Source organism: Drosophila ananassae, chromosome 3R (assembly GCF_017639315.1).
Source record: "Drosophila ananassae strain 14024-0371.13 chromosome 3R, ASM1763931v2, whole genome shotgun sequence".
Classification (NCBI taxonomy): Eukaryota; Metazoa; Arthropoda; class Insecta; order Diptera; family Drosophilidae; genus Drosophila; species Drosophila ananassae.
In genome coordinates this window covers 16,872,125-16,897,623 of record NC_057930.1, presented here as the reverse complement: position 1 = coordinate 16,897,623, position 25,499 = coordinate 16,872,125, and the positions used below count along the sequence as shown (strand labels likewise).

Sequence of the window (25,499 nt, the reverse complement as noted above, 5' to 3'; positions counted from 1 at the left end):
CATTATCCCAGCCGCTAGCACCGGCCTCTTTGGGGATTTGTTCCGACACCGAGTCCGACCCTGTAATTGTTTAAATTAAGCTTTTGACGAAAACTGGAAATGCAATTAAAGTCAAGCCGAGTAGCCGCAAATTATGTGGTCGCTGTCATTTGATTCGCAGGACACCGAGCCATCGCGCCCGCGGTCTCTCGGAAAGTGTCCTCGCTGGCAGCTCCTTCACATTTTTGGGGGCAATTAAAATGTCAAAATGGCTGTGACAGGACTCGTTCTCGGTGTTACTTTACAGTTTTTAATTGTCTTGGACAATGCAGCTCGGTTATCTGTTCCTTCACAACAAAATAAGGAAAATGCAGAGAGAAAAAAACAGATCCAATCCCCAATTTGGATGAATTTTTATAAATTTTTACCCAACCGGATGTTATGGGTTCTGAGGTTGCCCCGAAAGGATTATTAAATATTTGTCAAATAAAAACAGAATGCATTTGGCTGGTTGACTGGATTGTTTACAGACGAATTACCCCCCTAGCCCCAAAAACCTTCTCGTTGGCGAACGATATCCACAAATTTGCTGTAATTCGAGTTTTATGCAGCACTCGACATGCAATTTTGTGTGCGCCATGTTCATGGTGGTCGTCTTTGGTTACATTTCTCGCTTTCTCCATGGCATGTCCCCTACCACTTTCCCCGCCCAGACAACTGTCACACTCGCATAACGAATGAGAGCTAAATGCTGCCCTCCCAGGGATATTTTCCATCCTAGCCATCAATATGCCAGCGTTGGTAAGTAGGTCGCTACGGAATGGAAGTATTGGGTTAAACGTTGGCCGTTGCCCGATGCCTTCTGCTGTATGTTTATTGTTTAGACATTGATCCCTTATACCCAAAAAATAACACAAGTGGTGACAGCAATTTATTTATGTAAGTTGTCTGCCATATAACAAGGTTGAATATGACTCTTGAAGTCTGTCTGGGGTCGATGGAGGGAGCAAATTTTCCATTTCAATAAATTCACCTTTAAATTTTCACTCAATCATCCCCCTTTTTATGCCTCTGCGATTTATGATAATTTCGAAAACAGAAATGTTATTTATCACTCAACGGATTTTCTTTGCGCCAATAAAGCGCTGATGAGTTATGGCCTAAATGTCGCTGCTTCTGACAGCGTTTTCAATGCTAATGAATAGTTTATTATGCTCCATGAATGGCGGATGGTGAAAAATATTTGAGTAGCTCGGGGAGCATTTGTCAAGTGCCACTAAGGTAGCCTAGTTGGTAACTTAATTTTGTTTAATAAAATAAGCTCTCTCTTTTTAGATAAAACTTTCAAACAAAGCCCTCTTACCTTAATTGCATAATTGTTGGCGAACCACTCGCAGATTGCAGCCAAAGCTCAGCTCAACAAAAAGAGCAAACATCCTTACAAGGTCATTGAAAACCCAAACACACACACTCCCAAGTCGGCCTGCACTCGAGGGCTTTCTCCTGATTTAGTATGTGTAAATATTTTGCCCTCCAAAGGCCCCCTTCAACATGAAAGGTTCCTGGTTGTAGTTATCGTCGTTATCCTGTTTGTGTGTGCATGGTCAGGACTCTTGTTACGAGGACAGTCGGGTCATGCTGGTCTCCCCCCAACATGCTCTCCTTGGCACTTCCACACACACTCAATCTCATACGCCATTTGCTGCAACTTCCGCTTCCGTTTGGGTTGGTCGAGTTCAATGTAGGAAGCGGGGACTGCACTGGGGGGCAGGACATATCGGGTGAAGGGTGGCGTGTGAGTTCCATTCTCAGCTGCCCGGCTGGGCAAGCTCTTGAAAATTTACGGGGCCTTTGGTCCTCTGTTGCATTCCTCAAATTACCGACACGCATATTTTATATTGGGCCTGCATTAGGGACCATATCCTTCAAGCCCTCTATTCTCTTATTCTATATCCATTTCGTTCGCGCTCCCACTCCCACTCCCTCTCCATGACCATCTCGTGCACTTTGTGGCGCTTTTAATTAACGGGAATTTATGCATAATGCGCTCCACCATCCCACCAGTCCCACCCCTTCGAAGCGCATTCATGGCCAGAAGTTATGAGCTGTCAGCGAAATGTGAAAATTCGCAAATGAGAATGAAAAAACTGCTTCCATCGCAGTGGAAAAGTATTTAATTTCGATTTTTCAAATTTGGCTTGTCTGTTGCTTGGATTAAATTTACGGCCATTCTATGCAAATTTTGTATTTTAGGTAAAAAAGATAAGTCTACTAAGCCCACATGAATATAAATTTCAAATAACTATTTAAATATGGACAGTAATTGAGTGACATCACGGTCTAATTGAAATTAACGTTCGTGCTCTAAATTTTTCAATAATTACACAAGCTTGGAAAAAGCCAATTCAATTTCCATACAGCGACCGCAGAAACATTTAGGCTAAATGCTTTTCAATTAACACATGACAAAGTTTTTCTTTTGATTTTTTGACATTTTACACATTTATTTGTGGGTCGGTTGTTAAGTGAACTTTACTGACCTCTGTCGTGGCGCAACAAACCGAAAAACCGAGTCTGGGAAATATTTCCAGCGGCTGGCAACAATAATAGCCGCCGTACAAATAAATCGCCCAACAATAACACAATTTTCTAGTCCCACATAAGCCGCATTAAAATGACTAAAAATAGGAGGAACTTTTCTTATTTTTCTCTATTTTTTGCACTGGGCCATAAAAAACTTTTCTTTGTAGCCAGCAGATGTAGCAAATGTCAGTGCAAAGGACTGTTCGGGGGGCGACAGGACTTTCCAACAGGAGCCGTGGTAGCAACAGGTGTTTATGGCCACTCAATGAATGCTGGCGTAAATCTTGCATTAAGCATTGCGCCCAGCCGAAGGACTCGGGAACATTTACGAGCAGAACATGCTTCGAAATGGATATCCCGATAGGCAATATAATGGACATCAACTGCGCAATCTCTGCAACATGTTCTGGTCGTTTAAGTTTATATATAGTATGGCAAATGGCTAAGATCATCTATGTTACAGATATACTTTAATATATACTAATATTGTATACCAATATTATAATATTAGGCGTATATGTTTTATTTAAAAGACAAAATTGAAAAAACAGATCATGAAATGAAATTTATAAACGTAATATCGCACCATTTATGAAAAAATTAGATAAACTAAACTATTTTAATGTCCAAGGACACCTGTATTTGATATTTATTTTTGTATTTTTATTGAATGATTTTGTACATATCATTAATGATTTTTAATACCTATTTTAAGACACAACAGATATCGTATCCTTTGGCAACATTATTGCATGTTGCTAGCAACACTCTGAGTGTTGCTGACAACCTGCTGTACGAGTTGCTGCTGCTGCTGACGCGTTCAGCGGCTGCTGCCGCCTTTTCCGCTGCTTGTGTTGGCCAGAGGCTCCTCCGAAAAGCGTTTTGCGATTCAGTACGCTTTGTGCGTCCGACGTGTGCAGTTCGCCGAACAGTTGGGGCAGAAACAAGTGCCACCGGTGAACCGACAACTTGACTCCGATTCGAGGTGCCACCAAAGTTTTGTAGGCGCGTGAACTCGCTACGCATAAATTATATCTTGTGCTCTGACCGCGATTTTAACGGATCCAACGGCAACAGTAACAGCAACATCAACAGCAACGGCACCAAATTGTGGCAAGGAGTCGACAATATTGTTGCCGCTTTCCTCCGCACTCAGATGCAGTTGTTGAAGTCGTGTGTTGTTTTGGTGTGTGTTTTTATTGGCGTTAAAGGTCGTTTACTTTTTGGCGGCATCAACAACTTTTGTTGCTGTTTTGATTTTCATCTCCCCGAGCGGCTGTGTTTGTGAGTGCATTTGTCACCCGAGAGTGTGTGAGCTACGCGAGTGTGAGTGTTTATAACACACTTTCGATTTTCAATTTTCAATAAAAACACAAAACGAGCCAAGCCACAAAAATATAATAAAAATTCGCACACTGATCTATGACGTCGATTTATTTAACATGGCTCGTGACGCTTTAAATGCCTAGCATTTGTGATCGTGATAGCCAATATAAAATTGTATTCGAGTATATATTCAATTTTCATTGGATCTGGAGCATGTGTATATGACACGCGTTGTGGTGATACGATTAAAATGAGTCAACGCATATGATAATTCAGTTAAGAAGTACATTGAATTTGAGATATTGAATATGTTGAGATAGTGATTTGAAGTAGGTTTCTTAATTGAGAGATTGTTAGATTCAGAAATGTTTCAATTTATCTTTCAGACTTAATTTTTTTCTCGTGAAAACAATAAACTCAAATCCCCAACACCCCGATTTAAAAGCTGAGATTTATTCTATCCCTAAGCTACATTTAATCGCGGTTGAATGTCTTCTGCGAAAATTTCCCAAGGCGCGCATAATGCATGTGAATGTTTCCCATTCATTACGGCTATCTGAAGTCAGATTTCGTTTAGCCAAAAAAAACCCGAAAAAAGTCAATGCACCCGGAGTCAGAACAAGTCCTTCGTAAGCCATCAAATGTGTTGACATCAACCTAGAGAGCGCGCCCCGAGTGCAATTGTTAATTATGTATGCCAATCTGGTAGCCAGAAATGTTCACAACACTTTAGCGCTGAAGATACCAGCAGACAGCCGCCATCTCATGCATTTCATTAATATTGAACACAAAGAAAAAATGCCAAAAAAAAAAGAGGACCGAAATCATCGCCCTAGTCAGCACCACCACCCACTGACCACTCTGACCACACAGTCAACAAAGTGTTGACGCGTGTTTGGATTTCCATTTAGGCTCTGGATAATGGTGAGATACCAAAAACCGAAACAGAAACCGAAACCTAAACCAAAACCGAAAATTCCCCGCGATTCCGATTCCCACTTGGCTTGCATATTTAATCAGAGCCAGTGAGACTCTTCGATGATGCAGCCCGCATCAGTTTTAACTTAATTTGTAATCCATCAGCGGCCCCGAGGATGAGCGCAACCTTTTTCTTTTTAATTTACGAGCTTGGAGTTTCGCAAAGCAAAAAGGTTGCTCCGAGGCGTCATCAATTTCGGCAAATGTTCTTTCTCAGGCAGCTGCCTCGGCGACCCGCTAAATTGCAGCTAATTGAAAAATGTATACAAAACAAATACCAAAAACCGAAGCCTAAGTGCATTTCCAAGGCGAGCCGGGGCAAGTTAACGAGCCGCTTACGCAGAGTAATGAGGGGTGATTGTGGAGCAGGCAGAAGCCGGGGGGCTTCTATTGATGACGACAGTTTATAAAAATTACGCATGAACAAACTAATTTTCATTATGAATAGCGACAAAAAATGAGAAGAAACAAAAGCACTGCACAGACAGACTGAAGTGGGAAGAATGCTTTACGAAGTGCGACTACCCAATTCTCTTTTTGGGATAAAACTACAAAAAATAATAATTGAAAAGTGCAATAGTTTTAATTCTTTTTTATTTAGTTAGAAATTTGAATAAAGTTTTTTAATCACCTACCTCAGCTTCAGCTTCTTTAAACTTAGAACTACCGTCTCTCAATAGAGTATTTTGCCAGAAAACAAGTCAGACGACTGCAATCACAAATTGGTAGCGTAAAAATAAACATTTTCATTTAAATTGTTATATTTATTGAATGGCGACATCGCTTTTGATACGATATCTTGGGCGTGGGCGTGGGCTCTCTTTTTTGGTCGTCATCGGCGGAAATTGCTTCTCAGTGGAAAATAATTGCAGACGCAATTGACATTATTCCCGAAATATGTGTCACAGCATATAGATACTTGTATGATGAGTTTTATTCCTTATATTTAAAAAAAGTGCACATTTTTTATGGCGTTAATCAAAAGAACTGTGCAAGTTGTTTAATGATGTTGCCACATTGCTGTAATTAGGCAAATGGGACGGGGTGCCACGGAAAATGGGAGTATTCCGTCTATGTGGAGAGCAGAAGATGCTGACAAAATCGTTCAAGCTGAAAGGAAAACTTTTGCCTTAATGCAATTTGCGGATTTGCCACAAATGGAAAATTTTCTACTTGGCTTCGAGCTTGGCTGCAAACTCCGACGCGACCTTCCTCAAAAGGTGAGGGAATGAAAATTTACCCTCCATTGACTTGAGATGAGGTTTCAGTTTCTTTATTCGCTTCAAAGTGTTTGATTAAGTTGTTCCATCAATTAATTAGGGGAAACTTTTCCTCCATTAAAGCTGTACGGTCTGTGGCGCCTCGGCTGGAGCCCGTGTGCTATAAGTGTCAGAATCACACAGTGCCTCAAAACGGCAATAGACAAACCACAGAACCCAGTCGGCAATTACCCAGATAAAGGAAGTTTGGGTGTCTGGGAAGGTCCTGCCTTCCGAGCAGCCTGCTTTTGACATCGTCGGCCACCCACTCGAGCGTTACCAATTTGGGAGCTATAAAAATGTCTGCAACAAAACAAAACAACACAAACGAGCTGAAAAGAACTTTCGGACTTGGCCCTCGACTGGTATTGTGTATTGTGTCTGGTGCAGCGGTCAGAGTTAGCCGGGTTCAACGGGTCGTATGCGTAATCAATTGTTGCAGCTGTGTCACGTCCTAGAACAGATAGCCAAAACGAAGTAAGCCGCCATCGCTGCTACGATTCGGTCTCCCCCACTGTTACAATTTACTTAATCGAGTTTCGCACACATTTTCAGGTCAGTTGCCAGTTGGCAGCCGCCTTTGTGCTCGACATTCTATTGATTGCCAGCCAAGAACAAAAAAGAGTACTCATATGCACGGCAATAATAAACAATGTTGCACTTTCATCTGACCGGCTTTGGAGCAAGCAAATTTCCGAGAAGTTTTTGGCAAGAATCAGGGGTCAAGGGACCGGGAGCAGGCATTAATTACATTTGTGAATCTCCGACAAAGAATCAGAAAGCGATTTCGGACACATCGCAGTCGCCAGACAATTGACCCAAACTGCCAATAAAATTGAGTAGCGTGAAATGTAAATAAGAAGCCTTCTCTCCTTTTGGCTAATAGGTCGATTATGACGGCGATGACGCTGCCAATTTGTGCCGCACACAGCTGAGCAGAGTGTAATGAGAAAGCCATAAAATAAACAGTTGAATAATCGGCAATAATGAGAGCTGGCAGCGAGATGTTCCCATCACCCCCTCGGGCCATCTTGAGGCAACACGAAATCGATTCGACGGCAACAATAACACGGCAAAGTACATGTGAGCATTTTAACAATAAGCCACAAAGCAGAGGTGTAGATCAAAGCGATCAAAAGTGGCCCGTTCCCTGGGATAAGGCCAAGAAACAATCGGACCGGAGGTGTGAACTCTCTTCTGGCCTTAACTTCGATTGGAAAGAACTGAGACTGATAATTGCTTGGCAGGTCTAAATAAAGACTCGTATGGATCGGATCTCTTGGGTTTATGGGCAAACCATAATGTTTATAATAATATTTGGATTAAAGGCAGATTGATGAATGATCGAAAATACAAAATATTAAGGAATAAACTTCAAAAATAGACTCAACTGAAGAGCAGATTTAGAAACATTTTTCAAATAATTGAATTATCATCTTCGGCTTCTGGATACTCGGTAGAAAATTGATTTTTTCCTTAAACAGAAATCGCATTTAATTATTTTAGTCTAAAAAAGTTTTGAGCGCGCCAAAAATTAAATAAATTATGCAACAGCTGTCATTAATAAAGTCGAGCGAAAAAAGTGAAAAAACAACAAAAAATCGAAAATATCCCACAATGAATCAAGGTCAGCATAAGGCAGCATAAATGCAACAACAACGGCAACGGCGGCAAATTGAAGTTGCATTTTGTGTTGAAAATCCAGTTTTGTGTTTGGTGAGCTGCACTTGGCAAAACATACACAAAATCGAAACAACAAACAACAAAACAAAAGCACACGCTCTCGCACTGAACTGACGTTCAAGTTTTTGGTTTTGGCTTTCTGTGGATTTCTTTTACATATCAAGTGAGCCAAAAATTGATTTAATCAAGCCACACAAGTTTGCATCTCAGGTCGAGAGTTAGCCGGTGAAGTGCTTTTTTGGGGAAATATAAATTCACTCCATGTCAAAATCAATTTTCAACACGAAAATTAAACTTTTGCCATATTGGGTTTCATATTTTTCATATTTTGCGCTTTGAGACCCACTCCGCACTCCCCACAGAAACACCGGCTGGCCAACAGAATGTTTTTTTGGGGCGTGTCAGTATCTGGGTTCTTGTAATTAATCGCTGCGAATGCAAAAATTTATGAGATTTTCATGAATTTTTGAAGCCTTCTGTGGAGTTATGTGGGCTGTCCACGGATTGGCATTGAAGTGCGTGGAAACCCAAAACAGAAATCAACACACTCACGTGCGACTATATGCCAGCTGACCATATATCAATTAAAGTCACAGTCACAACAAAATCGTGTGACAATTAAATCCGTAAAATACCGAAACGATTGACTTGGCAATCGTTCAACTGTGAAAATTTGCATGGCTCGGCGAAAATTGCGATAAACCGCTTTAACGATTATGTGATAAACGCCGAGATTGATCTGTCACAATACGCACTCAATGTCAACTAATCAGTTTGGCAGCTAAATACGCTATAATTAGTTAATTAAGGCTTGTCCCGGTACAAATTAGGGCTAATATTCCTGATGATGTATTGCTTTTCCATTGAATCCTGGCTGCCATTCTCCATTATCCTTGCCTTGGGAATGTAATCAAGTACCATTTTATTGCTTAAAGGGGTTTTATTTTTCAGAAACGTTTTATTGCATATTTTTATGGGAGTTGAGTTCATAACCTCTTAGCCACCCTTATACATTTATGCATATTAAAGTAAACAGAAACTTTCGCCAGCTGCTGGCCAGGCCAGGCTCATATTAAAACGGGCTCGATTCTGGGCAACATCCACTCAGCTTGAAGTGGCTGAAAAGCCTTTCCAACAATCTATAAATTCTCCCTCAAATAGTTTCAATCTGGAAAACGTGTGTTTGCATTTGGCTGCCTTTAGTCTGATTTTGTTTTCGCAAATCGTGTTTCGCTAGGTCGTGTTTTACCTTTCTCCTTTTCTTCGCACCCCACTCAGGGCGTAAATATTTGAGTTTTCCTATTCGTTTGCAGATGGCTTTAGGTTTGTAGAAGGGATGGGTGAAAGTTTGTCGGGAGGATTTGTTGCTATGCGGAGTAAAAACAAGAAATACTTGGAAGAACAAAAAAGTCTTATATAGCGCTTTAAAATTATTTTTATTAGGCTTCTCCTCGTTTACAAAGCCATTTTCATCGCCATGTCGCTAGCCTGGACATACTCTTTCATATTCACATTAGAGCTACTAAATATTCTGTTTATAATCGATAAGCACAGCAAATAAATAACAATTGATGCTTGTTTACAATTAGCCAAATCCGAGAGAACCCCGTAGATTATTATTCATGAATGGAAACGAGTGGGGTCGCAAGCTGATTCCCAGATTCGATTAGAGGATTACAATTCAAATAATCCCCTCTATAAGATGTCCCTTTTGCATATAAAGAGGGAATCTTAATCAGGAAGGGGTATTTCTAGGTAGGACACACCATTCAGATACTTAGGTAGGTTTTTGGGGGAACTTTTAGGTGCAGTTTATTGATATATCAAGAGGTATATTATAGTCGACTTTCTTCATAGCTTTGGACGGTTTTTTTTATTCCATTATCCACGGGCCACGTTTCCGAGGTGCCCAACTATCCGCTCAGTTGTTGCCGCCTTCAGTTGCTATTGGCGAGGTCAGTGGAACATAAACATGCCATAAATCATCGGCAGAAGTGTGAGCGATTCTGCGATGTTGCGGTGGAGGCAGCGGTGGAGGCTCGTGCTGGGAAATCTCTTTTATTTTTGGACATATTTTTGTCCTTCCTCATCCTGCATCGGGCCATCATCGTGACATTTCGGGCGCGCAGACTGTGAACTTAAGATTCATTTAGTCGCTTTTCCATGCCAACGTATGTACATATATAGTACATATAACAAAAAACGATTCGTCGACACTTTGTAGCCCATTGCAAATCTAAAACTGTCAACAGACTCATTAATTATGACTCGGGGATAGTGTTGAAAAATGGGCCTTTCCCACCAATTTTGCACAGAACATTGTGTGCCAAATTTGTCATTCATCAGCTTCTGGCCTTTTGTCTCTGACAGGAACAAGGCTCGGCTCTGGATAGTTTGGGAGTTCGTTTTTAGCCCGGCTGATTGAGGGCCTTTGTTGGTGTAAAGTGTTTGATGGCCAGTTGGCTAATTTTGTCCTGGCTGGTGCGCTGCCTGTTGGGGGATTGAAAAAGTTTCCTTTGTGCGCTGAACCCTCGTCATAAATGAGGGTAATGTGACAAAAAGTTTATGATGTTGCCCCATTAATGTCAACCATTTTCATGAGCTTTGTTTTAAGTGTTACACTAAATTTAATCCGAATAGACTGTTAGTTATTATGATGAACAATGGGAGTCTATTGGTCTCCACGTTGATTCTATTACCACGATCAAGGTTCAGGTGATGCAAAATCAATTTGCTTGCCCCCTCTAATGTGAGTGGAAACCCCTCTAGCTGATTGCGTAGTGCCACCGTCAAGTGGCAATAAATAATAATTTAGGAAGCGTAACTGACACCTCATTATCGCATCCCCTCAGACAGCATCAATCACCGTGATAACCAAAGAAATCGCTGCATTTGTGTTACGTGAAGCGTAAAAACGCAGACCATCAAAGTGAATTCCATTTACTGCAAAAAACCGAGCTAACAATAAAGTGCAACTGAATCGGAAAGTGAACGCCGGGGTGAATAAAGTAAATAAGCGGCAGTTGCAGAGAAGTGAGTCGATTTGTGGCGAGTTACAAGAACAGCGGCAACTGCGAGCTGAAAGCAACGGCAGCCGGGAATCATGAGCGAGAAACGAATCGCACACAAAACTGTCATCAAATGACAAATGCTTGACAGCATCAATCAACAACTGCGACGACAGCAGCGACGGCGACTGAGACTGAGATGCCGACGATGGCAGCAAGTTGCCGGCGGCGTCGGCAGAGCATCAGGTTCTGGCTGCTCAGCCCTCTACTGATGCTGCTGCTGCTGCTGCTGGTGCCGACGTTGCCAGCTCAGGTGGCAGGCGAGAAAACCAAAGAAAATCGAACAAAAGCCATGCAGCAGCCTGACTTCCAGGACTCGCTGCAACACAATTTCAGCCAAGTTGCAGTAAACAAGTCCTTGGCCACGCCCACCGCAGCCAGCTTGCCCACCGGCATCAGGGAGAATGTGATGCTGCCCTCGGCTGATCCCGAACGGGAGGCCCAGATCCTGTACGAGAAGTCTCTGCAAGAGTACCACGGGAGCCAGCTATCCGCCACCGCCACCGCCTCCGGCAACTCCACCAGCGGTAAGCATCCTTCGCCACAGCAGCCGCAGCGCACCCTGCACACCATCTGCGAGCGGTGGCAGCAAAAGCACTGCCACTGCAGCGGCAGCCTGGAGAGCCTGCGACTCAGCTGCCGAGGGATCGGTATCCTGGCAGTGCCCGTCAACCTGCCCGGCGAGGTGATTGTCCTGTGAGTATATATATTTTATGGCTTATAAAACGAATATACTAAGTTAATCATAATATAATAATTTATAAAGTATCTTTAAAACTATCTTAAAGCTATCCCAATGCTGAGTTATAAAGCCAATAGTCTTTGGTAGCCTGAGCTACCTGCTTAATTACATTGGAGAACAATTCGAGAGCTTCCCTTATTAAGCGATTATGCCGACTTATAGTCCGAAATATTGAACCATTTTCCGCAGCTAGCATTCCTCAAATCGCATAATTACAAGTCAATTTCGCAGTCTTTGGTTCGATTCGGTTGTGGACGATTTTGGCATGCGGTTTAATCTAATTACACATACGCCACGTTGTGCAGCGTTTCGCAATCGCAGGCCAATCGCCTCGTCATCAGCGTCAACGCTGTCATTGCTCACGTATGTGAGTCACGTTTTCTTGCCGCCGACGGGCTCTCTCAAAGGAGTTGGGCACCGCTTTTGGCCTGGCCAAAGTTTCCACTGATTAATGGCCAACTCGAACGGTCCATAAATAAATAAATTATTTATTAATTAACGCATCGCTCCGTGGCACCAATCATAAGCCATTAAAATCACTTGCAGCGCTTGGATCTGGCACTCACTTTCAATACGAATTTCCCGACTTTATTCAAAGTTTCCGTTTTGGCAATCAAATCTAAGTTGCCCCACCGGCAGTTCATCTTCATTTTTATGCCATTTTCCGCTGCGAGGGGTCTTCGGGTTAGCCCAATATGTTTTCATGCCGTTCTTCCGATTGATTGATGGCCCACAGAGATTTATATCAATCCTCCCCACCCGGCTCATATTTTTCGGGAATCATTTAAGCTTCCACTTATATTCATGACAATGGCAATACGTCCTTGTTGCCTTATTGACGAATGAATTGTTGGCGTATCGAGTGGTTAAGTGCGGGTTATTAATTTGTTTATTGTTTTCCTTCCAAACAGAGATTTGGGAAACAACAACTTAACCAAATTGGAGGCGAACTCATTTTTTATGGTCCCGAATCTGGAGGAGCTGTAAGTACAGGAGAAATTTATGACTCTTAGTTTTTGTTTTGTTTTAAAATAATGATTAATATAGCAATCTTATTCATAGTGCAGATTATCCCACACTTTTTAAACAAAAGCTCTGTTGGAGTACGAGTATTTCCGAAACCACAAAACTTCCCCATTTTAAACTGTCGTGGTCTGGAAAAAAAGAATACAAAATATGACAACATAAAAAACTTTCGTCATTTTAAAAGCCAAAGTTGCCGTTTGCGGGCGTGGCAGAAACTCATTATTCAATTTCACAGCAAACCCATTCGCAAAAAATCACAGCGGTCAACACACCCTGAGACCGAGTGGGAGACCCAACCCTGACCAAACCGCAGATCCCCCATTCAACCATCCCCAAATCCTACTACTAGTCCTAGTCCTGGTCCCGACCCTGGCCAGGGTAATATAAATTACTTGATTACGCTGTATATTTCAGCGAGTTGGCACGATTAATTACTCCTGGCAGTGCTATCCTTGCAATTTCCTGCACTTTAGGCGACGACACTCGACTTTAGTTTGACTTTATGCCGGTTATATGTATTATATTGTTGACCGAGGGAAGGTTTATTTGCAGAACTTTGTCCGACAATAGCATCATTAATATGGATCCCAATGCATTCTATGGTCTGGGCAAATTGAAACGCTTGAGCTTGCAGAACTGTGGCCTCAAGTCCCTGCCGCCGCAATCGTTCCAAGGACTCGCCCAGCTGACCAGCCTGTAAGTATACAACAGCAAGTGTTTAAAAATAAAATATGTCTGTCAGTGAGTGTGTCAATGGACGTTGATGTTTGCTTTTGAGCATTGCAATTAGCTGAGGATATCGAAGCAGAGCAAGGACTTCACGGCCGGACGGAAGTTTTGTTTGTTTTACGTTACGGGCCCCTGGCTCGGACCCACACACCCATAAATATGAGCAATTACACGCTATTCTCCCGTATTTTTCGCATTTCTTACACACTTCTCTGTGCTGCTTTTTCGTTTCTCCTTTTTATTTGGACACCTTTGCAATGGCTGACACCACCACCCACCCACCTGCGGCCCGCCTCGCTGCACCTGCAGCCAGCTGAACGGCAATGCCCTGGTCAACCTGGACGGGGATTGTCTTGGCCACTTGCAGAAACTACGCACCCTGCGCCTCGAGGGCAACCTGTTCTATCGCATTCCCACAAACGCGCTGGCCGGACTCAGAACCCTCGAAGCACTGTGAGCCTTTGATTTGCCCCAATCCTTTTCCATTCTGATTATTTAACTTTGCATGTTTATCGAAATTTTGTACTCAAACGCAATTGGCAAACGCTTTTAATTGCCCAAATTTTGAACTCTTTGTTGGCAAATTAATTCCGGAATGAGTTTTGGCAAACTTTTTAGCTTAACAATGCAATTAGGTAAATTGTTTGCGATTACTGTTTATGAAAAGTGGACTCACCATGAACAATTATGCTGCCGACCACAAACAAATTTCCAAAACGAATGAGTCTAACTTTTAAAATTTATAGTAATTTATAGTGCATGCTTGCATGAATCAAATACTTCCAAATCTCAACATTTATTTAACTCGCTCAGTATTAATTCCCACATAAACTAACCACAGCCAATAATAATAATTTTATGTGCATGTTTTTCTAGAACATTGACCCCCTAACTTCCTTCGCATTCGTACATTACCATTTTTAATCTATAAACTTAGTCGAACCACAAAAAAGCATTGAATTATAAATGAAAGTTAAGGGATCATAAAATCATGGCATTGCTCATAATTTTTTCCTTCTGCTTCCATCGACAGCAATTTGGGCAGCAATTTGTTGACAATAATAAACGACGAGGACTTTCCACGAATGCCAAACTTGATCGTTCTGTAAGTAATACATGAGTTCCACTTCAATTTCATGCATTAAATCTCTATCTTTTCCAGTTTGCTGAAGCGAAACCAAATCATGAAAATATCCGCGGGTGCTTTTAAAAATTTAACCGCTTTGAAAGTTTTGTGAGTAATAGAAACCATAGCCGAAACTTTAAATACTTTGAGCAGTTTATTTAGCAAAACCCAAATAGAGTGTGGGGAAACCCCACTGATATGAAGAGTAACTGATGTCGAATGAAATTTTTTTGTACTCGCTAAGTTTCCTTATTAATTTTAAATTAAAATTTTTATGGGTTTTTAAATTCAAAGTTATAGAATTTATTTCTAAGAAAGTGGTTTCAACAATTTCATAAAAATATAATTTTTAAGAACAACTGACTTCTTAGTTTTCATATCGCTTTCCAAAAAAGGCTTTCTGGAAGAAAGTGTCGACAAAATTAATTTTAGTTTTTCAAAATGAGATAGATTTATTAAGAGACGACCAATTTTTGGTTAAGGTAAAGTGACATCTCAGCTCCCTCTCCATTAAAAATGCTCAGGGTATGAAGAAAGCGATGCAACTTCAACCAGAAGTGGCAAGTGGAAATGGTGTTTATCCGTTTTGCGGCCACGGCTCGAATAAATTTCAATTTTCCGGAACAGGCGAGAGAACTTTTCTTTTATATTCTTTTTTTTCCTCCCATGCAGCCCCCATGCGTTGAGTTCAGCTGAGTTAAGTTTAGCTCCAGTTCGTTGCGGATCCGACAGCTTAAATTGTCGACGCCAGCGGTGACGTTTTGCGTTGCTGTTTACCGCAAATTTTTGGCTTTTGGGCTGCACAGCGCTCCTTGCGGCCGCTCCGCACGCACCGCCCCATTCAGCACACACGCCCAGAGCCACGCCTCCCCGCATCACTCGACAGGGCGGTGGAAAAATATGTAAATTTATGTTGTGGCTGGCAGAGTCCCATTCTCGTTTCGAAAGAGGCTAAGGGGATGCATTCTCTGGGATGCATCAAGTGAAAGTGAAAAACTTTCGCCATGCAACCTGAAAGTCTAAGGGGCTGAGAAGAATGGGGGAGATTTCTGTGTGCGTTCTGGCATTTGTTTCAAGATTTATTGAAGCCGCATCCATCCACCCAAGCAAAAGTAATAAAGCATTAGCTCGGCAGACTAAGTATGTTAATAGGAGCACCTGGTTTCTGCAAGCTAGATTGTAAATACTTTTATAAATACGATGTGGCATAATAGGATTCACGTTCATTAGATTCGTCAAGTTGGTCATTACGAAATATTACGATAAATAATTGAAATCAATGCCCTTTGATAAAAAGTAGTAGGAAACTTTATGTTCATGCATAAATTTGCATACTTCTAGCCCCGTTTCACCCGAGCGGAAATGGAAAACCCACCGCATCGAACTACGTGCTGTCACGTAGAAAAACTGACCCCCCAAACAGAGTCATGCAAATGGCTGTGATTCTCACAAAAATAAAAAAACTGCAAAAGCAAATTTGCAACTCAATTTCTATAATCGAAATCAAGGAGTGTTCTTTAAGGGTGCGTTTGTTGCTCTTCCATTGCAGGGAACTGGATGATAATTTAATAAGCAGCCTGCCCGAAGGACTCAACAAACTGTCGCATTTGCAGGAGCTGTAAGTACATCGGATATACGAAAACACAGGTGCACTGGCCGGGATTACCAAAATTGTTAGAGGAATGGCATGGACTGGGTTGGGGCAGAGAGCAATTGACGTTGTTGACTTGCCACAACATTTCCTACTTTGTCGGGCGGCAAACAAGCGGAAACCAAAAATCATAACGCATCATTACATGTCGAATTTATGGCCAGCCAGCTTAGTTTTCCTCTGATTCCTCCCAGCATACCATAGCATCGAGAACCGCAAGTTGCATTTTGTTTTTGTCACACACTTGCTTCCTCGAAAAACTCGAGCAACTGCAACGTCGCGGCAACATCTTAGTCCGTTGCAACTGTCATTCCAATGGTGACATCGTTTGCGATTCCAAGAGCTCCCCAAGGAAATTCAATTTCTGGTAAACAGGATAATTATGAGCATGTTAAATGTTGCGATAAAAGCCACGCTGTGCTGCAGCACCAGAGCCATTGCATCCATGATTGGGGAATTAAGCTGGCAAATAAATTTGTACGAGTGTGGTGAAAAAAATCCTTTTATTTCTCCGCCATGTGGGTGCGGTATATACTTGTGGAAATGCAAGAAAAAAAACTCAATTTGAAAGGATTAAAACCCCTAAGTAAGCATCTTCATTTTGTTGACTCCACTTGGAAAAGAATGGGATCCAAGCCAAGACAATGCAACAAATTAGACGAGATAAACAAAGGGATTTTGTTTGTGGAAAAGTTGCTATCGAAATGAAAGTTCATTTGTTTGCCTCGAAATTTAAAGCTTTTGTGGTTGCTGATTGAATTTTTGGGACTTCTGGGTGTTTCCGTTTTGACAGAACTCTCCTCAAAATTCCCAGTTCCACTTCCCCGCAATCGTTGGCCAAGAAAAGCAAAACGACTTTGATAGTACTCGAGCGCCGAAAAGTATGCACTTGTCACGGTTTATTTTTGGCATTGTTGGCGTGTTTGCAAAACTTGACTTTTAAATGCAGCTGCATCCGAGTGCCACTTGCCAGCAGTGTGTATCCAAAAGATACTTTTCTTGGCATTGTATAAACGTTTATATTAAACTTCCTGTCATCGTTTCTACTCACACCCCACCAGGTCCATGACCAGCAACCGAATGCGCTGGATAAACGACACAGATCTGCCCAGGAGCATGCAAATGCTGGACATGAGGGCCAACCCCCTTTCGACCATTTCCACAGGAGCCTTTCGAGGAATGACAAAATTGCGGAAGCTGTGAGTGTCTGTCAAAGCCAATTCGTATCTGGCTGCATACAGATTTTCATTGTGATGCACAACGCGGCACTCGTCTTATTTTTCAGGATTTTATCTGACGTACGCACTTTGCGATCGTTTCCCGAACTGGAAGCCTGTCATGCCCTGGAGATTCTCAAGCTGGACCGTGCCGGGATTCAGGATGTGCCATCTAACCTGTGCCGTCAAACGCCAAGACTGAAGAGCTTGTGAGTTAATTTCAAACGCAATTCATATCCTTGATTTAAGAAATTAAAAATATAATTTTTTGCTTGTCGTGGCAGAGAACTAAAAACCAATTCCCTGAAACGCATCCCAAATTTAAGTAGCTGCAGAGACTTAAGGCTGTTGTAAGTAAAAGAACTTAGTAACAGCATTCACTTCCAATAACATGACCACTTCTTTGCCAACCTAGAGATCTATCAAGCAATCAAATAGAAACGGTCCAAGGAAAACCCTTCAACGGCCTGAAACAACTACATGATCTATTGCTCTCTTATAACCGAATCAAGTCCTTGCCTCAGGATGCCTTTTACGGAATCCCCAAGCTGCAACTATTGTAAGTCGCTCCTTACAACAAATACACAATCGAATAACATAAACAACTGACTTCAGGGATCTGGAGGGCAATGAGATTTCGTACATACACAAAGAAGCTTTTTCGGGATTTACTGCACTGGAGGACCTGAATCTGGGTAATAACGTCTTTCCCGAGCTGCCAGAATCGGGTCTGCGGGCGTTGCTCCACTTGAAGACCTTCAACAACCCGAAGCTAAGGGACTTCCCTCCGCCCGACACCTTTCCCCGTATTCAAACGCTGATCTTGTCATATGCCTATCACTGCTGCGCCTTTCTACCCTTGGTGGCGATGTCCTCGCAGAGAAAACCCTCTCAGGTCCAGGAAGCTGTCCTATTTCCTTCGGACGCAGAGTTCGATATGACTTTGTGGAACAATAGCATGATGAATATATGGCCCCAAATGCGTGAGTTAAAAAAAATATGACTGCAAACTTTAGGATTTAAGGTTTTTTATAAATAAGTCCAATTTCTAAGTTAAATGTTGATGAAGCGAACTAAAGTTCATACTGTTTATTCTTTCAAAAGATAACCTGAGCAAACAGCTGGGCGCCACCATTCACGATCCCTGGGAGATGGCCGTCAACTTCAACGAGGAGCAATTGCAATCGCAGACTGGAGGCCAGATCGCCACCAGCTACATGGAGGAGTATTTCGAGGAGCACGAGATGAGTGGGCCCGGCACTGGCTACGGCTTCGGCACCGGGCTCTTCTCGGGAATTTCCACAGAGGACTTTCAGCCCGGTGCGGTGCAGTGTCTCCCCATGCCGGGACCTTTCTTACCCTGCGCTGATCTCTTTGACTGGTGGACTCTGCGCTGTGGGGTTTGGGTGGTCTTCCTCCTGGCTCTATTGGGAAACGGAACGGTGGTCTTCGTTTTGATCTGCTCTCGCTCGAAGATGGATGTGCCAAGGTTTTTGGTCTGCAACCTGGCAGCGGCCGACTTCTTCATGGGAATCTACTTGGGCATCCTGGCCATTGTGGATGCTGCCACTCTGGGCGAGTTCCGAATGTTTGCCATACCGTGGCAGATGTCGCTGCTGTGCCAACTGTCGGGATTCCTTGCCGTGCTGAGTTCAGAGCTCTCCGTCTACACATTGGCGGTGATAACGCTGGAGCGTAACTACGCCATCACACATGCCATCCACCTCAACAAGAGACTGTCTCTGAGGCAGGCCGGCTACATCATGGGGGTGGGCTGGATATTTGCCCTGGTCATGGCCCTGATGCCCTTGATGGGCGTGTCGGACTACCGGAAGTTCGCCGTGTGCCTACCCTTCGAGACTACCACGGGCCCGGCCAGCTTGACTTACGTCATCTCGCTGATGATCATCAATGGATGCGCTTTCCTGACCCTGATGGGGTGCTACCTGAAGATGTACTGGGCCATCCGGGGCAGCCAGGCTTGGAACACGAACGACTCGCGGATAGCCAAGCGGATGGCCCTGCTGGTGTTCACCGATTTCCTCTGCTGGTCCCCAATCGCATTCTTCTCCATCACTGCCATCTTCGGCCTGCAGCTGATCTCTCTGGAGCAGGCCAAGATTTTCACGGTGTTTGTGCTGCCTCTGAACAGCTGCTGCAATCCGTTCCTCTACGCCATCATGACCAAGCAGTTTAAGAAGGACTGCGTGACCCTGTGCAAGCACTTTGAGGAATCGCGGGTCGTCGGAGGCGGTCAAGGTGGTGGTCGAGGTGGCGCCCGCACCAAACGGGGCGAGCTGCCCCCACCGCTGCTGCCCACTGCCGCGGCAGTGGCTCATCCGCCAGGTTGCCGATGCCTAAGGATGCTGCCCAGCGAAATGCCCAACTGGCACAAGATGGAGCAAACGCCCAGTCTGTGGCAGCGACTCAGAGCCTTCTGCTGCGGCGAAAAACGTCGACGACGCAAGCAGCGCCGCCAGCCACAGCAGCGGCGCCAAAGAGCCTACACGGCAGCAGCTGCCAATCCGTACCAGTACCAGTTCGCCGAGCTCCGCCAGCAGCGTCAGAACCGAGCCAGCTCCATCTCCAGCGAGAACTTCTGCAGCTCGCGATCCTCCAGCTGGCGGCACGGACCACCCTCCTCCGCACCCGGACCGCCGGGTAACTGCAGTATGCCTCTTAAGATGATGGAGCCTCACGGCCACATGCACGGTCGCAGACGCCACTCCGCCTGGCTGATCACTCGCAAGACATCGCAGGACTCGAACCTGTCCAGCTCGCGAAACGACTCATCTGCCTCGGCCACTACTGCCAGCACCTCTACTTTTCGGCTGTCGCGTTCCAGTGCAGGGAGCAGCACACCCTTGCCCTCGATTATAGGTAGGTAACTATTCTTAAATAGATTCTCCAAACATCCTGTGATGAAGTTACTTCCTTGCATTTACTAAACAGTTCTTACTTTATCATTATTCCCTACCATATAACGACAGCTCACAACGGAAAAGCGCAACTGGAGGCCGTGAAACCACGTCTGGTTAGACAGGAAGCTGTTCAAGAGGAGGAGGACTCTTCGCCGCCCCGCCTAGGAGTACGTTTTCTGCCAACCATCCCCTCGGCAGCCGACAGTTCGGTCATTATGGAGGACGGCGATTCCGCAAATGCTGGAGTGGCTGGATTTCTGGGCATGCCGCTGCCAGGAGCCTCTAGTGGCTTCCTCATCGCCCCCTCCTCCGCCCCACCGCCGGCTGTGCTGCAACCAGCCAAACCCCCGCCCGATCCCAATGACGCCCCGCCATGATGGTGGGACTTCGGCTGGCTGAGGATGAGCAGAGCCAACCGGGAGACCTTTCTGTAGGATGCACATTGAACAGGACGAAAGCTGACTGTGTTCATAGATTGTATTCGGGGTGGGGCGGGGCGAGGAGGGTCAATGGATGTAATGACACGAAATACACAAGACCCACAAAGAAGATATTAGATTTATAGTATTAAGTAGTCAATTTGTTAAGTTCCAACCGTACGAAATGGATGAAACTCATTTTAAAACCCCAATTAGTCAAGTCCCCCATGCTCTTGTTAAGACCTAACTTCTTTTAATGGGCTGTTTATTTTACAATCTAAAAATTTGATTTATTTTAAAATCGGCTTCATGTTAACCAGCGGCCGGCATTGACGAGAGTATTAATGTATGTATAACATAATTTATTACATTAGATTACATTCTTAACACTAATCGTAAATATTTAGCGTAACTCTATATAGATACATATATTTATGTACGTGTGTATTGTGTTCGATGATGCCAAGCACTCATCGCCGTAGACATTGAAAATGAAACCAAGCCATAAACACTTAAATTAAACTATTTCCGAGTCAATGGAATGCAGTTATTTGATGTTAGACCGAATATACCCTCCACTAGTCCCCCAATCCGATGCCCTGTTCGCTGGTGGCGTCCTCGTTGGCGATCATCACTCCGTAGGAGGGATTCTCGATCAGATGTGTCCGCTGCTTGTCGCCCCCGCGTCTGCGTCTCTGCATTTCCCTGATCACCAGCAGAGGAGCCATCACCAGCGACAGGCAGAGCAGGATGGCCAGCACAAACATGGACCAGTGGAAGGCTAGATGTGTGCCGGACTCGGTTAAACTGGATTCTACTCCCGAATCCAGGTCGTCATTCTCTCCCTCACAAATCTCGGGACCGGTGCACACCCTTCCCGATCCACATGGCTTGGAGCATATTGGTTCGCACTCATTGCTACTTCCACTTAACATTCGGTAGCCAGGCAGACAGACACACTTCTCCGGCGCCAGGCACTCGGCGTTGATGCACTGCTCCCGGCACTGAGGGCGACAGGAGTGCGGCTCACTGGCATTGGTCACCGCATGACCTGGATCGCAGTCACATCGACCTGGGGCTGTACAGCGCCCGTTCTCGCATCTGGGCCGACAAGTGGGCACGCATTGGTACTTTACCTTGGTGTCCTCGTACCCGGGCAGACAGGCGCACGTGTCGGGCTCGACGCAGGTGGCATTCTGGCAGGCCGGCGAACATACGGGATCGCAGATGGAACTAGAGTTTGGCCGAAGTTGAAAGCCTTCGTAGCAGCGACATTTCCCAGCGCCCTCGCAATGGCTGTTCACGCACTTCTGCGGGCAGTGGGGATCGCAGGTGCCCATGGGCCATCGCTTGGCGTAACCCGGGTCACACTGGCATATTTCCGGGGCAATGCAGCGGCCATGTCCACAGTCTTGACTGCAGATCGGTTCGCAGATCCTCGACCCCATCGTAGCACTCGGTCGGTAGCCGGTGAAGCAACGGCACTCGTTTGGCGCCACACACATTCCGTGAAGGCAGGATTTCGTGCAGATGGGAATGCAGTAAAAACTTAGCAAAGCCTGAGAATAGAATAAATAGAATAGAATTGTGCCAGTTAGTAGTGTTTTTTGGTATTGTCTCACCTGGTACCCTTCCCAGCAGCTGCAGATGCCAGGACTGCTGCACACTCCATTTTTGCAGTTCCGCGGACAGAAGGGCTCGCACTCAGTGGTGCTGCCGTTAACAAAATTGTAGCCCGGCTCGCATGCGCAGACGTCCGGAGCGGAGCAGTGGGCATTGCGTCCGCAAGTCGTAGAGCAGACTGGGGTACATCGGTGTGGGGACGTTTTCTGGTAACCAGCCAAGCACTCACACTGCCCGGGGCCCTTGCAGATGCCGTTTTCGCAGTTTTTGGCACAGCTTGGCTGACATACGGTCTCCGATGCATCGGCGAAAACGTGCCCCTCGTTACAAATGCAACGTCCAGGTGAGATGCAGGTACCGTTAACGCAGGCCGGTTTGCACTGCGGCTGGCAGCTCGAGGTAACATTGTTCGGGTCGATGTGAACAAAGCCAGGCTTACAGTAGCAGACCTCGGGGGAAACACAAGCACCGTTGGCACAGCCATTCGTGCAGACGGGATCGCACTTCCAGGGTTGAAGGAAGAGAGGCTCATAACCCATGTGGCAACGGCATTCGTTGGGCGCCACACAATCGCCATGCCAGCACGGGTTTTGGCAAACGGGCACGCATTTCTTGAGTTGAACATCCCACTGGTAGCCCACCTGGCACTGGCACTCTCCGCTCTCCAAGCAACGTCCATGGGTGCAGTCACCGAGGCAAGCGGGCTCACACACCGATAGAGATCCATTTACAAACCGGTGACCCTCATTGCACTGGCACTCATCCGGAGCCACACAAGTACCGTTTTCGCAGGACTCGCTGCATTCCGGTTCACAGACACCGCGATCCTTTCGATTCGAGTAGCCCTTCCCGCACAGACACACATCCGGCGAAAGGCATTTCCCATTTGTTCCACAACTCTTGCACTGAGGAACGCACTCACTGCATCAGGAAAACAGTTTTGAAACATAAATATGGGACTTATTCCCAGTCGTTCAGATACTTACTCATCCTCATCACGAACGTAGCCTTCACAGCACACTTCATCGTAGGACATGTATGTCTTGAGGAAAGAAAAATAATTTAAGATGTTAGAGAAATGTATGCATCAAAACTCTTTCTAATATATATGTATATTATTGAGGGGGATCAGACAATTTCAATCGGATGGAAATTCAATTATTTTGATGCAGAACCATGGAGAATCTATCTACAAATCGATTAAGGTATTCCGCGCAAGAATCGGATGGAAATTGGCCAAGATATAGCCATCGTTGGGAGCCGTATTGTACTTTCAGGCAGTTGCCACAACTTTTGAAGGGGATCCTCCACGAAATTTAACAAAAAATCCAAAAAATATTTCGATCTAGGATTTTGATGCAGAATCATGGAAAATCTATCTACAAATCGATTAAGGTATTCCGCGCAAGAATCGGATGGAAATTGGCCAAGATATAACTATCGCTGGGGGCCATATTGTCCTTTCAGGCACTTGCCACAACTTTTGAAGGGGATCCTCCACGAAATTTAACAAAAAATCCAAAAAATATTTCGTTCAAAGATTTTGATGCAGAATCATGGAGAATCTATCTACAAATCGATTAAGGTATTCCGCGCAATTGTTGTCCTTTCAGGCACTTGCCACAAGTTTTGAAGGGGATCCCCCACGAAAATTAACAAAAAATCCAAAAAATATTTCGTTCAAAGATTTTGATGCAGAATCATGGAGAATCTATCTAAAAATCGATTAAGGTATTCCGCGCAAGAATCGGATGGAAATTGGCCAAGATATAGCTATCGCTGGGGGCCATATTGTCCTTTCAGGCACTTGCCACAACTTTTGAAGGGGATCCTCCACGAAATTTAACAAAAAATCCAAAAAATATTTCGTTCTAGGATTTTGATGCAGAATCATGGAGAATCTATCTACAAATCGATTAAGGTATTCCGCGCAATTGTTGTCCTTTCAGGCACTTGCCACAACTTTTGAAGGGGATCCCCCACGAAAATTAACAAAAAATCCAAAAAATATTTCGTTCTAGGATTTTGATGCAGAATCATGGAGAATCTATCTACAAATCGATGAAGGTATTCCGCGCATGAATCGGATGGAAATTGACCAAGATATAGCCATCGCTGGGGGCCATATTGTCCTTTCAGACACTTGCCACAAGTTTTGAAGGGGATTCACGAAATCTAACAAAAAATGAAAAAAATATTTCGTTGTTAGATTTTGATGCAGAATCATGGAGAATCTATCTACAAATCGATTAAGGAATTCCGCGCAAGTATCGGATGGAAATTGACCAAGATATAGCCATCACTGGGCGCCAAATTGTACCTCCATGCATTTGACACGATTATGAAAGGGTATCCCCCAGAAAATTACAGATTTTGATGCAGATTCGAAATGGCTCATTTACCTCCGTTCTAGTTCTGCTCACCAAGGATCCACAGTTTCCAGTACAGTTTGCATGATTTTGGGGCTTACGCATTGTAACCAGAGTGCCGCGCATTTTCACTACCCTGAAAGTCGAGTAGTTTGTTATTTAGTGGAAACTTGACTGAAAGAAGTCATTTCAACTCACGGCACGCGATTAACACAAGCCTGAACCTGCAGTCCAAAACCGGCCACTAAAAGGACAACACAAATTAACATGCTTCGTTATATTTGTTCGGCTGTGGGTCGTCGGAAGTGTTTTTAATGCAACTGCTCACTGAAAGATACTTTTTGCTAATGATCACACCATTGACTTTCAATCGTAATTCGAGAGACTGTAAATCAGACTTCAGGGCTTATCATTTGAGTGCTGTATTTTTCCTCCTATATCGCTATTTATATGGCACAGATACCCATGTGCTATATGTGTTTAATGAACTCAAAGTCTCGGAGAACAATAGCCTCTCAGATTCAGATACGAGTCGAAGTGCAGTCCACCCAAACTGAGATCCTTAACATTGAAATTACCAAGTGTTTATTACATACATAGACTGTATGTTTTAATATGACATGTGCGATGTGGCTTATCGTACAAATTATTCTTCGAGCTAAAGTGATTAATTAATTTATTGCGGAAAAAAATAATAGAAAAAGTAAATGTTTTATTTAAATGAGGTCTTATATAGCGATTTACCTTTCCATGTATCATTCAATGGAACCCGAGAGCCATTCTTTGCCCAAAAACTTTAA

At 44.1% G+C, this 25,499-nt stretch overlaps 2 protein-coding genes and 1 long non-coding RNA gene across 5 annotated transcripts; 1 reads left to right on the top strand and 2 right to left on the bottom strand.

Annotated features, from left to right (window-relative positions):
• Window positions 1–897: 897 nt before the first annotated feature.
• Window positions 898–2,226, bottom strand: LOC116656035. Its single transcript, XR_004311049.1, has 2 exons — window positions 1,343–2,226; window positions 898–1,265 (listed from the first exon to the last, which is right to left on the bottom strand). It is a non-coding gene; the product is annotated as an uncharacterized LOC116656035 (long non-coding RNA).
• Window positions 2,227–3,455: 1,229 nt separating this feature from the next.
• On the top strand, window positions 3,456–21,229 carry LOC6498411 (leucine-rich repeat-containing G-protein coupled receptor 6). Of its 3 annotated transcripts, none has more exons than XM_032455242.2 (15): window positions 3,456–3,547; window positions 10,661–11,572; window positions 12,530–12,601; window positions 13,197–13,340; window positions 13,683–13,826; window positions 14,407–14,478; window positions 14,536–14,607; window positions 16,049–16,117; window positions 17,212–17,349; window positions 17,436–17,576; window positions 17,652–17,717; window positions 17,783–17,926; window positions 17,983–18,350; window positions 18,472–20,247; window positions 20,358–21,229. In XM_032455242.2, exons 2-15 carry the CDS (start codon window positions 11,016–11,018, stop codon window positions 20,663–20,665), a joined length of 4,071 nt encoding a protein of 1,356 aa, XP_032311133.1. In that variant the 5' UTR covers window positions 3,456–3,547; window positions 10,661–11,015; the 3' UTR covers window positions 20,666–21,229. The 3 variants fall into 3 exon arrangements, with proteins under 3 accessions (XP_032311133.1, XP_044571972.1, XP_032311134.1); XM_044716037.1 differs by having other exon boundaries at window positions 3,458–3,748; XM_032455243.2 differs by lacking the exons at window positions 3,456–3,547; window positions 13,683–13,826 and having other exon boundaries at window positions 7,651–11,572.
• On the bottom strand, window positions 21,055–25,092 carry LOC6497103 (multiple epidermal growth factor-like domains protein 11). Its single transcript, XM_001962713.4, has 5 exons — window positions 24,898–25,092; window positions 24,733–24,835; window positions 23,317–23,372; window positions 22,330–23,251; window positions 21,055–22,266 (listed from the first exon to the last, which is right to left on the bottom strand). The coding sequence occupies exons 1-5, from the start codon at window positions 24,966–24,968 to the stop codon at window positions 21,286–21,288; spliced, it is 2,133 nt and encodes a 710-aa protein (XP_001962749.1). The 5' UTR covers window positions 24,969–25,092; the 3' UTR covers window positions 21,055–21,285.
• Window positions 25,093–25,499: the final 407 nt, after the last annotated feature.